This window comes from Schistocerca cancellata, chromosome 11 (genome assembly GCF_023864275.1).
Source record: "Schistocerca cancellata isolate TAMUIC-IGC-003103 chromosome 11, iqSchCanc2.1, whole genome shotgun sequence".
NCBI classification, from domain to species: domain Eukaryota; kingdom Metazoa; phylum Arthropoda; class Insecta; order Orthoptera; family Acrididae; genus Schistocerca; species Schistocerca cancellata.
The window spans coordinates 138,624,457-138,638,022 of NC_064636.1; the positions used below are offsets into that span (position 1 = coordinate 138,624,457).

The following is a 13,566-nucleotide window of genomic DNA, read 5'->3' on the forward strand; positions in this document are numbered from 1 at the left end:
GCAACTGCCTAGTGATTACCGACCAATTAGCATACTGCCTGCTCTTTCCAAAGCACTTGAATATATTGTTCATGACCAAATCACTGAACACTTGCATGAATTCAGCCTATATGACAAATTTCAATCCGGTTTCTGTAAACATCACAGCACAAACACTGCTCTAATTAAAGTAACTGATGACCTGAAATGTGCCATCGACAATCGAAAGGCAACAGTATTGAAGCTACTGGACTTCAGCAAAGCTTTTGACACTGTTAACTTTGACATATTGCTCAAAAAAATGCAACAGCTTAATTTCTCTGATAGTGCAATGAGATGGTTTGAAAGCTACTTAAAAGACAGACAGCAATGTGTTGTCTGCGTAAATGAAAAATCTTCCTGGAAACATGTTTCCTCGGGAGTGCCACAAGGATCAGTCTTAGGACCACTTTTGTTTTCTTTATATGTCAACGATATTTCGTCGGTTCTGTCCGCCTGTAAATATCATTTCTATGCCGACGACCTCCAACTCTACCTAAGCATCAGACCTGAAGATGTAAACACTGCAATCGCTCAGATGAATGATGATCTGTCTACAGTAGTGACATGGGCGAAAAACCTGGTGCTTAAACTAAAAGCAAAAAAGACGCAAGTAATCTTAATAATCCATCAGAAATTAATAAGTTCAGATTTCCGCGAACGGCTACCTCCTATTCTGCTCGACGGTACTCCAATACCATATCAGAAAACAGTGGAGAACTTGGGTGTAACTTTGGATGAGCATCTCAACTGGGCGGAGAATACAGTCGCAGTGTGCCGAAAGACGTCTGCTTGTCTCTATGCTCTCAAAAATTTTCGGAACATATTTCCACAGGACGTGAAACGCCAGCTCGTGCAAGCACTCGTTCTACCGAACCTCCACTATTGTGATGTAATTCAGCAAGGCACGAGTAGTGAAAACAAAAGACGGCTAGAGCTAACCATGAATGCCTGTGTTCGTTACACCTGCAACATTCGCCGATATGATCATGTTAGTGCTTCATACTCCGAGCTAGAGTGGATGCGGCCGGACAAGTTGCGTGACTAACACACTCTGTGTCTACTTCACCGACTCCTCGTCGCACAAGCACCCCAGTACCTTGCTTCAGAGATTAAAAACCTGTCATGCCATCATAATCGAAACACGAGGTCACTCTTATTTGATATCCTAACTGTGCCCACTCAAAAACAAAAACTTTTGCAAACTCCTTCTCAGTTGCCGCTGTCCGCCTCTGGAACAAACTGCCCCTTACCTTGCGCAAAATTCAATCTCCTGCTGCTTTTAAGAAGAAGTTAAAGCATTTCCTACTATCATCCTCATAAAGTTCTCCACAAAATTAATGTACCAGGCCAATCCTCTCATCTGTCAAATAGCAAAGCTAGCGTTTCCTCTCTTGCTCCTGAGATGCCTTCCTCTTCATCTATCTCTATTAGCCACGCAATCTTTTTTTCCTTTATACTTCCTTAATTATGTTTCATCATGTCTCTCTATTCTTCTCCTCCCTTCACCATGAGTATCCCTCATACTCCCTGCTGCCAGCACTCCTATCTAAAATTTGTCTCTTCAATAATGTCTAATTATAACAGTACTTATGATCTACGAATATAAACTCTATATGTATGTATTTTCCAGGTGTACCTTTCTAATTGTTTATTTCACTTTTTGTACTAGATGTAGTTTAACATGCCTACTAAAACGTATGAATGTAAAATAAGTAGAATGCCTGGTTAGATAGAAGAGAGGGCCTGATGGCCCTAATCTTGCCACGTTAAATAAATAAATAAATAAATAAATAAACACTGCTTGAAGCTGGGAGCGAAGGGATGCCAACTCAGGCTGCATCCGAACACAGCAGTTGCAGTCCCTATCCGTGCTAAAAACTGTTGTGCAAAGAACGTCTGAATTAATCTACAGAGAGCACAAACAAATCGACACAAAATTTAAACGGTTATTAAAATACAAGATTGCCTAGTAAATGCAGTAATGCTGCCACTTGTGCGCTGCTGACACACTGCTCGGCGGCGGAAGGAGACTACGCGAATTTACACTATTCAGGTACTCAAACGTGATGCTACAACTCTCAAATACTATAATACGCCCGAAATTTATGAATTAAACAATGCAAGTACCAAAAACACGCAAAGAAATTAAGAATTAAACTGTGTAACAAATGAATGAGCTAGCAGTATACGACTTGCTGCTGCAGCTGCTTATCCAACGGCGGCAGGGAGCACACTGACTGTGACCAACCGACACTGGCCGTTCAAAACAAAAACAGAAGACAGACGACTACGCGAATTTACACTATTCAGGTACTAAAACGCGATGCTACAACTCTCAAATACTATAATACACCCGAAATTTGTGAATTAAACAATGCAAGTACCAAAAACACGCAAAGAAATTAAGAATTAAACTGTGTAACAAATGAGTGAGCTAGCAGTATACGACTTGCTGCTGCAGCAAACGACTTGCTTCCTGGAGCAAACGACTCTGTTTATTTTAGATAAACCTTCCCGGCAACGTGATAGCCAAACTTGTAGCTCAGGTCACTTCAAAGAGTGAGATAAAGAAGCATCTGACGTGGGGGACCCATGTAACACAGTGAGAGAGATTCGATCTTCTCCTGGAAAATGACATCATACTTATGCTGCAGTAATGGAAAAATAATGGTATCTTTTCTGCCACAGTTCCCCGTTCCCTGAACAGTTCAGGAGTAATATAAGGTTATGGTTCTGCCTAACCTTAAACCCAAAGTTTGAAATGGAGTGTACATTGGAAGTCTCCTACTCGAAGGTCACGTCCTGGTGATGTGTGGAACAGTGTGAGAAGAGGAATGACGTGTCACGCAACCTTCGGTGAGCCCTCAACGCACACGTTACAGGTCTGTACCTTCGGCCCTGCATGATAGTGCCGCTTAGGAACTTCTACGAAAGTAGAGGTTTGTTGTGGAGTACACGAGTAAATTTGCGATTTCCATCTTGAAGTACACAGTCCACTGTGAGAGGGATGGCCAAAGAAGAGGTCGATTATCCAGCACGCTTCAGTTGGTTATAGCCATTGCCCTTCAGTTTACTGGCAACGAACGGAAATAATTATTTTAAGTCGTAAATCCCCCAGACACGAAACACAGGATGGGTAATGTACGCTTCTGACTTCGACGCTGAGCTACACGTGGGGGGATAGAGCTGTGTAACAGTTGTGGTGAGTAACGAAACTTTGCCCCACTGTGGGATCGGACACCTCTAATGCGTCAGTATGGCGACACGACACGGAGGATGGACCCTGGAGTCTGCTGCGTTAACTCAACATACCCTGGGGCTTCTGTCAGGTTACGGTGAGCTACACGGCTGGACCTGCGAGGCGACGTGGCGAGCGCCACAGCAGGCAGCGCTGTGCGACGCGCAGAGTGGCGAGTGGGGCGTTGTCGTGCTGGAAAGTCACGCCCGGCTGGTGAGTCTGCCGCAGCCGCCGGCCTACCCCCTCCCCCCCTCCCCCTGCCACCGCCAGCTGCTGGCGATCGAGAATGAGCGTATAGTGGCCATATCGTCAGCAGGTCACGTTTTCGGGAACAAGAATAAAGAATACTTCGCCGAGGTGCCCCTCCTACTCCACACAGGCCACAATGAATTCCAATGACCATTACAGTAGAGTTAACAACTCAAATAAACATATTAAGATACCAGTCAGATTGGCAAGGCGAACTGCATACTACAATTCCCCAGAACATTAAGTTCAGTATGGTCCAGTCGTGCCACAAGATATAGCCGCACTCATCTTGTGGGAACACCACTGTAATTAGCCGAATGCATCCTACATATTATCGCGTTCGTTCGAGAATCTCTAGAGGTTTCTTTACATTGTAGTACACAACAGCAGCACTGGTACCGTGTACCAACAAGATGAGGTAAGGAATATCATACAGACCAATGAGTAATCGGGTGAGAGGTGGTGTCCCATTGAAAGTTCACATTTCACTAATGTAGCGAGGGTACCTACACAAGCACGATGTATGTCTCACAACTGAAAGTTCTTCCAGTTATACCAAAGTGTGTGTTTCGTAAACATTCCTTCGAATATACCACATGTTATGGGCCCTGTATGTCAAAGCTAGAAACACTTAAGAAGATTTGAAACTTTTTAGATGAGCAATGAATCATCGTACTGCTGGTACTTAACGCCTCGTTCCTGTTGTGGGAGCAGCAGCGGAAAAAGCTGTATATATGCTGCACTCTGGTGCTTTGTGTAAAGACATTCGAGCAGAATTTTTGTTGATGCTACATTACAACTTGTTAACCTAATTTGGTCCCGTATTGTATAGCCAGGAGAGCTAAGGGACAACTTGCAGTGCCGGCCGGTGTGGCCGTGCGGTTCTAGGCGCTTCAGCCTGGAACCGCGTGACCGCTACGGTCGCAGGTTCGAATCCTGCCTCGGGCATGGATGTGTGTGATGTCCTTAGGTTAGTTAGGTTTAATTAGTTCTAAGTTCTAGGCGACTGATGACCTCAGAAGGTAAGTCGCATAGTGCTCAGAGCCATTTGAAAAATTTGAACAACTTGCAGTGGTGCACAGCACAGTCACAGAGTGAAGGCGTGGTCGTGTTGAAAGTGTGTGTCTCGTTGAAAGTATGTGATTGGCAGTTATGCAGGCATGTTCTCTACACTATTATAAAATTCTTTGGGACGTATTAACTAGCATAGGGCCTGTATGCCATTGGTAATGAACGTTAGGATGATTTATAAGAGTGGAGCGTGTTAGGAAGTTTGGGAGTAATGTTGCGTTGTCTTGCTGGAACACTAATGTTTTAAGCAGCGGAAGGGGCTGGTTGTACCCCACGCACTTTTGCATTACTATAGGACTGGTGGTCGTTCACCTCACTGGTATTGGCAACTGACTGTCCAGTCGACTGTTTTATCGTTCCGGCTGTTTTCTCAGGAGAGTGACACAACCAGATGCAACTGGTCTGGTCTCTGTCTCGTTATCAGGTACATGGATGTTCCTCATTGACTCTCAGGATCAGAGTGGCCTACCCTGATGTGGTGCAGCCGACTGGCAAGTCTCTGAGGGTTGCGCCTCTTGTATGAATGCCAGCATTGGGTCTCTGCGTTTGAGTGGTTACACTGACTTTTTGTTCAGACAGAATTATTTATGAATTGCAACGATATTAAGAGATGCCTTCACAAGTGACAGCGACGATGTGTTCCCCATATCAGAAGGCCAGTGTGGGCTGCCTTCTGTCGTCAGACGACACACCCGTGCATCAGCTTCGCCTTCCCGGGCCAGATTCACGCCGCAAGTATCGCCACCTCCACTTGTCAGACACTTCACACAGCTTTCAACGCTCCGTCTTTGGAGCAGTCAAGGAAATTATAAATCCCACTTAATGCACCTGGCACACGTTGACTTGCTGAGGAAGTGACTGCACGGACGCGCTGAGGGTCCAAATGAGTCATCCAGCAATCCTGTGTGGACATCAGTATCGACACTTAATTTTGTTGGGAAGTAAGACACGAGAACTGGGTGGTCTGTAGTTCTGTAAGGGGGCGATCAAAAAGTTTCCGTTTGAAGTCCGCACAGTCCAGGAACGGTGTGCCACTCAGTGTGTGTAGTCCCCCCACCGTCACCGGGTTGTAGATCCCGTCTGGTGGAACACTTTGTCCTCAGCTGTCTGCTACACGCTCTCGTCCCACGGGAATCGTCGGTCTTTTTAAGGGACCGAAGCCGCGACAGTCGCTTGGGGAGGAATCGGTGATGCAGGGCGGCTGCTCGGCCGCCTCCCACTCGCGTGGGCGTGACTCCCGCGACGCGGCCCCATGCGTCGCCTGAGGCGGCAGCCCCCCCCCCCCCCCCTGCACGACAGTGGTCTCTGGCACTCAGGCTGCCCCGCACTCGTCCTTCAGTCTCCCGTCGCTGTCTGGCCGTGTTTGTCCCTCGGCTGCCGAGAATAAAATAACAGCCCGTTTGGCACGTTTGGACGTATTTGCTAATGACGGCGTCACAGTTAGCGTTTGTGCACTTGCCGAAGGCACGTAGAAAAGACACGAATGTAAGTTTCACACATTTCACGCTTTACAAGCTATTTCTGAAAATTTACATTTTCACTTGCATCTTTCCCTAAATCTCAGGAACCACTTGGACTCGGCTATTCAGATTTTCAGATAGTTGCAATATACATATACCGAGTCTGCAGAACTAACATAGAAACAGTTAAAATTATTTTGGACAGAGTCGGAAGTATTATGCGACATTCAACCGTATAGTCAGAATATTTTACTTGCCAAACTAGTGACTGAAATGCAGTCACTTGTGTCCAGTACACCAAGGACGTAACTTGGAATGCCGTGTAAAAGTTAAAAGTTCGTTGCCGCAGTGGCTTCAGAAATACAGGGAAACCTCAAGAACAAAGTCTCACACTGACAACAGAGGGCACTGCAAGCCCACTGAAGGCCTCTCCGAGAGGAAGGATCCGTCTGATAACGCGACAGAGGCAACATGTGGGACACTACGGAAAAGATAAAGGATCCAGTTCCGGCGTGACAGGCAACACAGGTTTCGAAGTGTTGAACTCAAATAAGACAGAAGCGGTACACATTTCTGCGAAATTTCTAAAATCATTGGCCAAGTTGCCTACAAAAGACACAAGAAGCTTCGAGTTAGCAGACAAAACCAAACATCAGCAAGAAAAGTCATGTTCACGGTGTTTTGGAATGATTTGTGATTATCTCGAAGAGCACCGTGCAATGAACAGCCAATACTACTCGGATTTGCTTTTAAACAAGGTGAAGCCAGCCATGGGAGTCAGATGTCGTGGATCTAAGAGAAGAGCTGTTATTCTCCATCATGACAACGCGCGTCCTCATATTGCTCAACTAACCCGAGAAACCATCGACAAAATGGCGTGGAAAGTACTGCTTCATCCCCCTAACAGCCCTGATTCAGCTCCTAGTGATTTCTATTTGTTTGGTGCACTGAAGGAGGCATGACGTGGCAAGAGGTTCCAGGACAATGAGGACGTGAAAAAGTTTTGTGCGAAATTGGTTCAAACATCAAGATAAAGAGTTTTCTGCAGCTGGAATAAAAACGCTTGTAGCCTATTGGAACGAGAGCATAAATGTTCAAGCGGATTGTGTTGGAAAGTAGAAAAAGTATTGTTTTGTAGAAATGAACGCTTTTTCTCCAGACCAATTTAGCTATTGAATGACCCTCTTACTATTAGAAATTCGAAAGAAAAAATCGTCTGTAGAATCTCGAATATAGAAAGGACGGACAACTACGAGAAGTAAAGTACACACCGCTTAGCACCTCATGACTGAAAAGAATAACGTACCGAAGAACAGAAAAGAAATTTGAGGAACTGTTCAATGACAATCAGTTGGCTTTAGGAAAGGTAAAGGCACCAGAGAGGTAGTTATGACGTTGCGGTCGATAACGGAAGTCAGACTTACAAACAACTGAGACACGCTTATAGTATCTGTCGACATAGAAAAAGGAATCTGCAGTCTAAAATGGTACAAATTTTTGGAAATTCTCAGGAAAACAGGTCTGATCTTCACGGGGGGGAAACGGGTGATATGGTATAAAGTCAAGAATCAAAGGTGAAAAAATAAAAATGAAAAGCCAAGAACGAAGCGCTCGGAATACAAAGAGTACAAGACGGGGATGCGGATTTTCGCTCCTAATATTGAATCAATACAGCGGAGAAACAATGACTGAAATCAAAGAAAAGTCTAGGAGTGGGATTTAAATTCAAGGTGGAACGATATCGGTGATAAGGTTCGCTGATGTCATAGCTATCGCGAGTGAAGATGAGATACAATCGCAGGGCCTGTTGAACAAAATAAGCAGCCTATTCAATCCAGAATCTAGACTGAGAGTAAAGCAAAGACAGAGGGAACAGGTGAAGGGTATAGAAATGACATTAGGAGGAAAGTTGGGATCAAAATTGGGGACCTCGAAGTTGACGGTATGAAGTAATTCTGCTATCTTGGAACCAAAAGTAACATACGAAGGAAGGAAAAAAAGGCGAATATGAATACAGTCTAGTGCGGACGAGAAAGGGGAATTCTTGATCGAAAGCAGTCTTGCAGTGCCAATCACCAGCCTTAATTTGACAAAGGATTTTTCGAGGATGTACATCAGCATTGCGTGCGAGCGCGTTACGTACTGTGGGGCAGCCGGAACAGGGGGGAGGCGAGACCTGCCGTGGGCGGCAGTCAGCAGTCAGTAGTCAGTAGTCAGCAGTCAGCAGTCAGCAGTCAGCAGTCAGGCTGGGGGAAGACCCGGCACCGCCCACGCTCTTGCCTCTCAAACATCACGAGGGGGAAAGTTAGAGCGCTCAGTATTTCAACACAGAGAAGTGCATATTTTCACAAAATATTTTTCCACTGCGCTACAGTAATGGATTTATAGATTTTCAACACATCGAACTTAAATTTAAAAAAAAAAAGAACCGCCTATCGTGCAGTGAAACGTCTTAAATCCGCCCGCTTGAATTTTTTGTGAGAAAGTTCTCTCTGGAGGGGTGGTCTTGTTAACGGGTGGTAAAGATAAAATGCGAAGCTGAACTGAATTGTTTAAACAATATTATGACAACTGCTGCTCCAGTGAAAACCAAGCTCTTACACTGTATTAATAGCCGTAATAACGATAATGCAGTGCAGTGCAGAATCCGCGAGACCCTCGCCTCATCGTTATGCTCAACTGCAAAGCTTTGCTGTCCGGTTCACAGCATAACGCGCTAGGAGACACAACGCCACCAACATTGTCCATTACGCGTGTACCTCGTTGGCAAAACAGCTGCCTCCGAGCGTTTTACTGCGACATGAGGTAGGTCCCGCCGACAGATCTTAAAAACTGTACTGTGTTTTTTTCCCAAAACAATTTCGACTATTCACAACCGACACGTTGCTCCTCCATCCCTTTTATCGTACCTTTGGTGAACGAAGCCAGCAGTAAGAATTGCGACGTTGCAGTTTGCAGTACATTACTCAGGAGTATGGAAAGGTGTTTACAAGAAACGTTGCTCACGCGACACAGACGACAGGAGGCAAACCCGCTGAATAGGTTAGGCGTCCACTACACGCAGGAGGCGGCTACACGGGTAGCAGGGGCTGTGTCTCGTGAACTGGGCGATTTTCTTAGGTTAGAGGGTATCGGGAAAACGCAAGAAGGGCTTCAGTTATCAGACGGTGCAGGCCGAACACAGGAAGAACTTAGATACAGGAACCATCGGAATAACAGATGTAAACTGTCGTAGCTGTGTTGGGAAAGTACCAGAGCTACAAGAGCTAATAGAAAGCACTGACGCTCGAGAAAGCTGGCTAAAGCCGGAGATAAGTTCAGACGAAATCATTGCGAAGAACCTAACATCGTTTGTGATATTATTGGATTTAAGACATTTTGCATATGAGAAAAGGACAGCCATCGAGCTGTAGGTTGTAATGATACTAAGCATGACAACGCGAGTGTAAAGAAACGAAATCTGTTTATAACGTGCGCCTATACCAAGACGCGCGGCCAGCGTTTAAAAGGTACTTTTAAACACCATGACTCGCTGGGCGCAGCTATTTAAAATCATTGCCTCAGCGCTTGATAGCAAGAAGCTGCGAAACAGAAGAAAGAACAGTTTATCATTTGTTAGGAAAATTCTAGAGTCTATATAGTTAGTTGTACTTCTGGTCGCCGAGACGTTAACATGTACTTCATTACCTTTGATGTTTAGTCGCCGACTTGTTAAGACGTGTTGTGTAGCACCGCTACAAGTTATATTTCATTTAGTGTGAAAAACCACGTTATCACCAAGAAAAAAGAGACGCTTTTGTAAACCTTGTGACGATAAAAAATACTTACGCGCACGCCAGGACATTTAATTTTTACAAAATATCACACATATAAAAGCAGCGATTGTTGGACTGCTCCATGTAGGAGAAAAACATAAAAATGTAAGTTTTGTATTCATTGTAAATTTGTTAATGTTTATAGTTTAACGCCTTTGTTCTTTGAGAATATATTGATGCTTCACTGTACAGAAAATCTATGCTTTGTCTTTTCTTTAAATTAACGACAAATAATGTTTATGTTTAAATGAACTTTGTTACAGGTTCGCTCTTTATCGCGGTGTCTCGATTGTATTTGGGAGACCATTAATGTGTTCAATTTCCGATCTGACAACTTTTTTTACAAAATTTCACTGTTTTGCATTCATTTCCAATTTTTTTTATTATCCAAATAGGTCCCTTAGGTAATTTCATTGAAGAGTCTGATTGCGTGAAAGCAATCCGGATTAAGAGGTCATTTGAGAAACTGTTTTCGCGCAATCAATCTGTACGTCTCCTGGACACAATCGAGAACCGACGCATCGTCGATCATTCATTAATTTTTCTCTCTTTCCAAGTCGTACCAAAAAACGGCCAAGGAGAACTGCCGTGAGTACGCAGTCTAGTGTTAAAGTTTGCATTCTTTATCTTGTCGGCTAACATTGCCATAAATTATCACCATCAATGTTATATTTGGTTAAATGTGAAAAGCAAAACCTTTTAACGCTAGATGTGGCGCCCGAACAGGGACATGACTAAAAACACTTATTTGTTCTTTTTATTTTCATGCTACCATCTGGAGAAAATTGGAAGCCAAAACCAGTGATAAAAAAAAAGGACGCATATGCAAAAAATCGCAGTAAGAATCCACAACAACAATAAATAGTAGAGCGTAAGACAACTAATGTGAGTACGAATTTTCAATACGTTTGAAGCTTTGCGTACCGAGCATTCAGTCGACTCGTGACATTCACTCTCTACGCTTTTTTCCTTTTCCTCGAGCAATTTAATTACCAAATTTCTGTTTCCTTTTGCTATCAGATCCGCCTCTATCACATCATTTCGCTTACAATAGTTAGAAATAGTTAGCAAAAATTTCCATTATTGTGCATTTTAGTGAATCACAATGGCCGCTATCTGTGCCAGTTTCAGTGCTCTATAAGTGTTTTTCATTTATTTTATCACTCCCGTTGCCATATTGGCATTTTCGTGTGTCAGAGTTTCAATTGTTTATAACGCGCAAGCAATATCTGAGAAATCAGGACGCGAAATCTTTGGCGCACCTGACAAGTGAAAATCATAATTAAAAAAAATTATCTTTTCTAGCTCGTGCAGTGTAACTACTTTAAATTTACGATGGCTGACGAGCAAACAAGGCAACTTAGACCGCGCGCGGGTGTAAACAAACCTGAATCTCGTAGTGAGGGAACAGCAGACGACGAAGCGACACGTGAGCTGTCGGCGCCACAGACCGCGTCGCAGCCACGTGAATGCTCGCTGTCAGATATACTAAAATTGTTTGGTGATATGTAAACCAGTTTTGCAGCAAACATGGCACAGCTTACAAACAAGATTGATAACATTGAAGCAAACATGGGTAATCTTGGAACGCAAATCAGTCAGTTAACAAACCAAAGTGACAATCTTGGAACGCAGATCAGTCAGTTAGCAAATCAAAGTGACAGCAGGTTCAGCAGTTTAGAATCAAGGATAGAGGACATCCAAGCACAAATCAAAAATTCGAATGACACCATGGAGGAAAAAATTAAAGCCATTACCACTGCTTACGCAAGCGAGCTAAACGCAAGCGTACAGGCAAAAATTGATAGTGTTCTTTCGATGGTGGAATCCGCCGAGACCAATATTGGTAGCAAGTTCATAGATATGCAGGCCCAAATAGATGTGTGTAAATCAACTGCGAGTGACTCTTTGTAACATTACAGTGATGTTGTAAACAGAGTAAGCCAATTGACAGAAGGTGTCAACCACGTTGGCGAGCGAGTTGAAGACCTTGCTCAGCAAATATCCGATGTCAATATTGACAAAAAGATCGCAGATGTCAACACCGGTATAAGCAATATACCTAATAGGTAATTTGAAGAGTGGATGCAATCCAAAGAACAGTACATTGTCAGCAAGGTACACGCTGAACTAAAGGGTACGGTTAAATCTGCTACAGCAGAAATCTTAACCGCTCCCGGTACTTCTGGTGACACTTAAACCAGTGAATTAGGTGAAATCAGACGAGCATTTAGCCATGATCTTCCGGAATGGAAACGTCAGCTTGGCAATGATATAGATCAACTGAAACGACAAGTTACGGAATTGCAAGGTGACAATCAAAGTGAGTATTCGCTACCGCCAGAACACGATAATCGTCAATATCCCGAGTGTCAGGTACAATTCTCACCAACCGTAAATAATACGCGTGGCGAAACTTCTACGTCACGTAGTCATGCCGATCAACTAACACTCGTTGAGCTAATGCGAGACGAGAGTGTGCTAAAACACAGAGATTTTCAGCCTTTTATACCTGAAAAACGAAATATACATCCAATGGTATTTCTAAAATCATTCATAGGCGCTTTTCCAGAATCATGGAACGACAGGCAGCGGATACAGTTCATCTTAGGCTATGTACAGGGTGAAGGGCCAATTTTGGGTACAGAAATAATAAACAAATGTCACACCTATGCAGATTTTGAAAAGCATTTTTTAGAATAAATTCTGGAGTTCAGGTATACAACAAAGACTCCGAAAAGAGGTTTACAACGCCGAACCTTTCAACACCAAAGTAGGAGGTTTGAGACGTTATTTTGAAAAATATCTACGTAAAATTCAGTATTGGGACACGCCCATTTCAACCAAAGATGTAATCATGATCTTAAAGTCAAAACTTCCTGTGTCAATAAGAGAAAAACTAGTTAATGTGAGTGAAGAAGACCTAGAAGCCTTTTTTTTTTGTTCTTGACAATTTGGATATGATCTATGAGGATGTGCGTGTTAGCGTGCGGAATAATTATAATAATGGACCGCCCGCTCCGCAGCAGCAGATAACAAATTGCGTCAATGGAATGTCGTACCAACATAACACGGGACAACCAAACGCTCAGCCTTACGGCAATCATAACAGTTTCAACCGCCGTAACCGAAAACAATATAACAAATATCCACACCAGAATAGATACAATCCAATTTATCGAAACACACAGCAACAATACGGTAATTCACCGATAAATCTCGACGGTAATTACCAGTACCAGAACAACAAGACGAATAATGGAAATCGTCACAAGGGAAATAAATGGAACAATTATAACAGACCACAACAGTACAGTCAGCCGAATCACTTCACTCCCTCTCACCAAATGAATTTTTCACAGACGAAAAATGCGACATTTTCTCACCAACCCAACCAACAGTTCAGGAGCCATAGTCAGGACAATTCGTCGCATGTTTTTCCTTACACCGCCTGTCATAATAGCCAAGGAAATCCGACAATTTTTTGCACACAGGCGAACCAAGCACCAAACGCGATGTCAAATAACACGCAATCAAGAGATGCACAAGTCGTATGGGATGCGAACGCAAATTTTCGACCTGGTTTGTCGCAAAATACTAGTCAAGTAAAAATTACTGACATTTCAGCTCCATCCCAGTCAGAAAACCATTAGTAGCTTCTTTTTGCCTCCACGGGGAAGCTGCGGAACCAATAAGCTCCCTTATCTTTAAC

General features: G+C 43.6%; 1 protein-coding gene across 1 annotated transcript in view; it reads left to right on the forward strand.

The window, feature by feature from the left end:
- The window catches only part of LOC126108351 (spidroin-2-like), a 101,890-nt gene that overhangs the window by 40,777 nt on the left and 47,547 nt on the right, over nt 1-13,566 (forward strand). Inside the window, exon 3 of the mRNA XM_049913565.1 lies at nt 3,351-3,472. Within this exon, the coding sequence (XP_049769522.1) occupies nt 3,351-3,472 (122 nt within the window). The remainder of the gene's footprint in view (nt 1-3,350; nt 3,473-13,566) is intronic.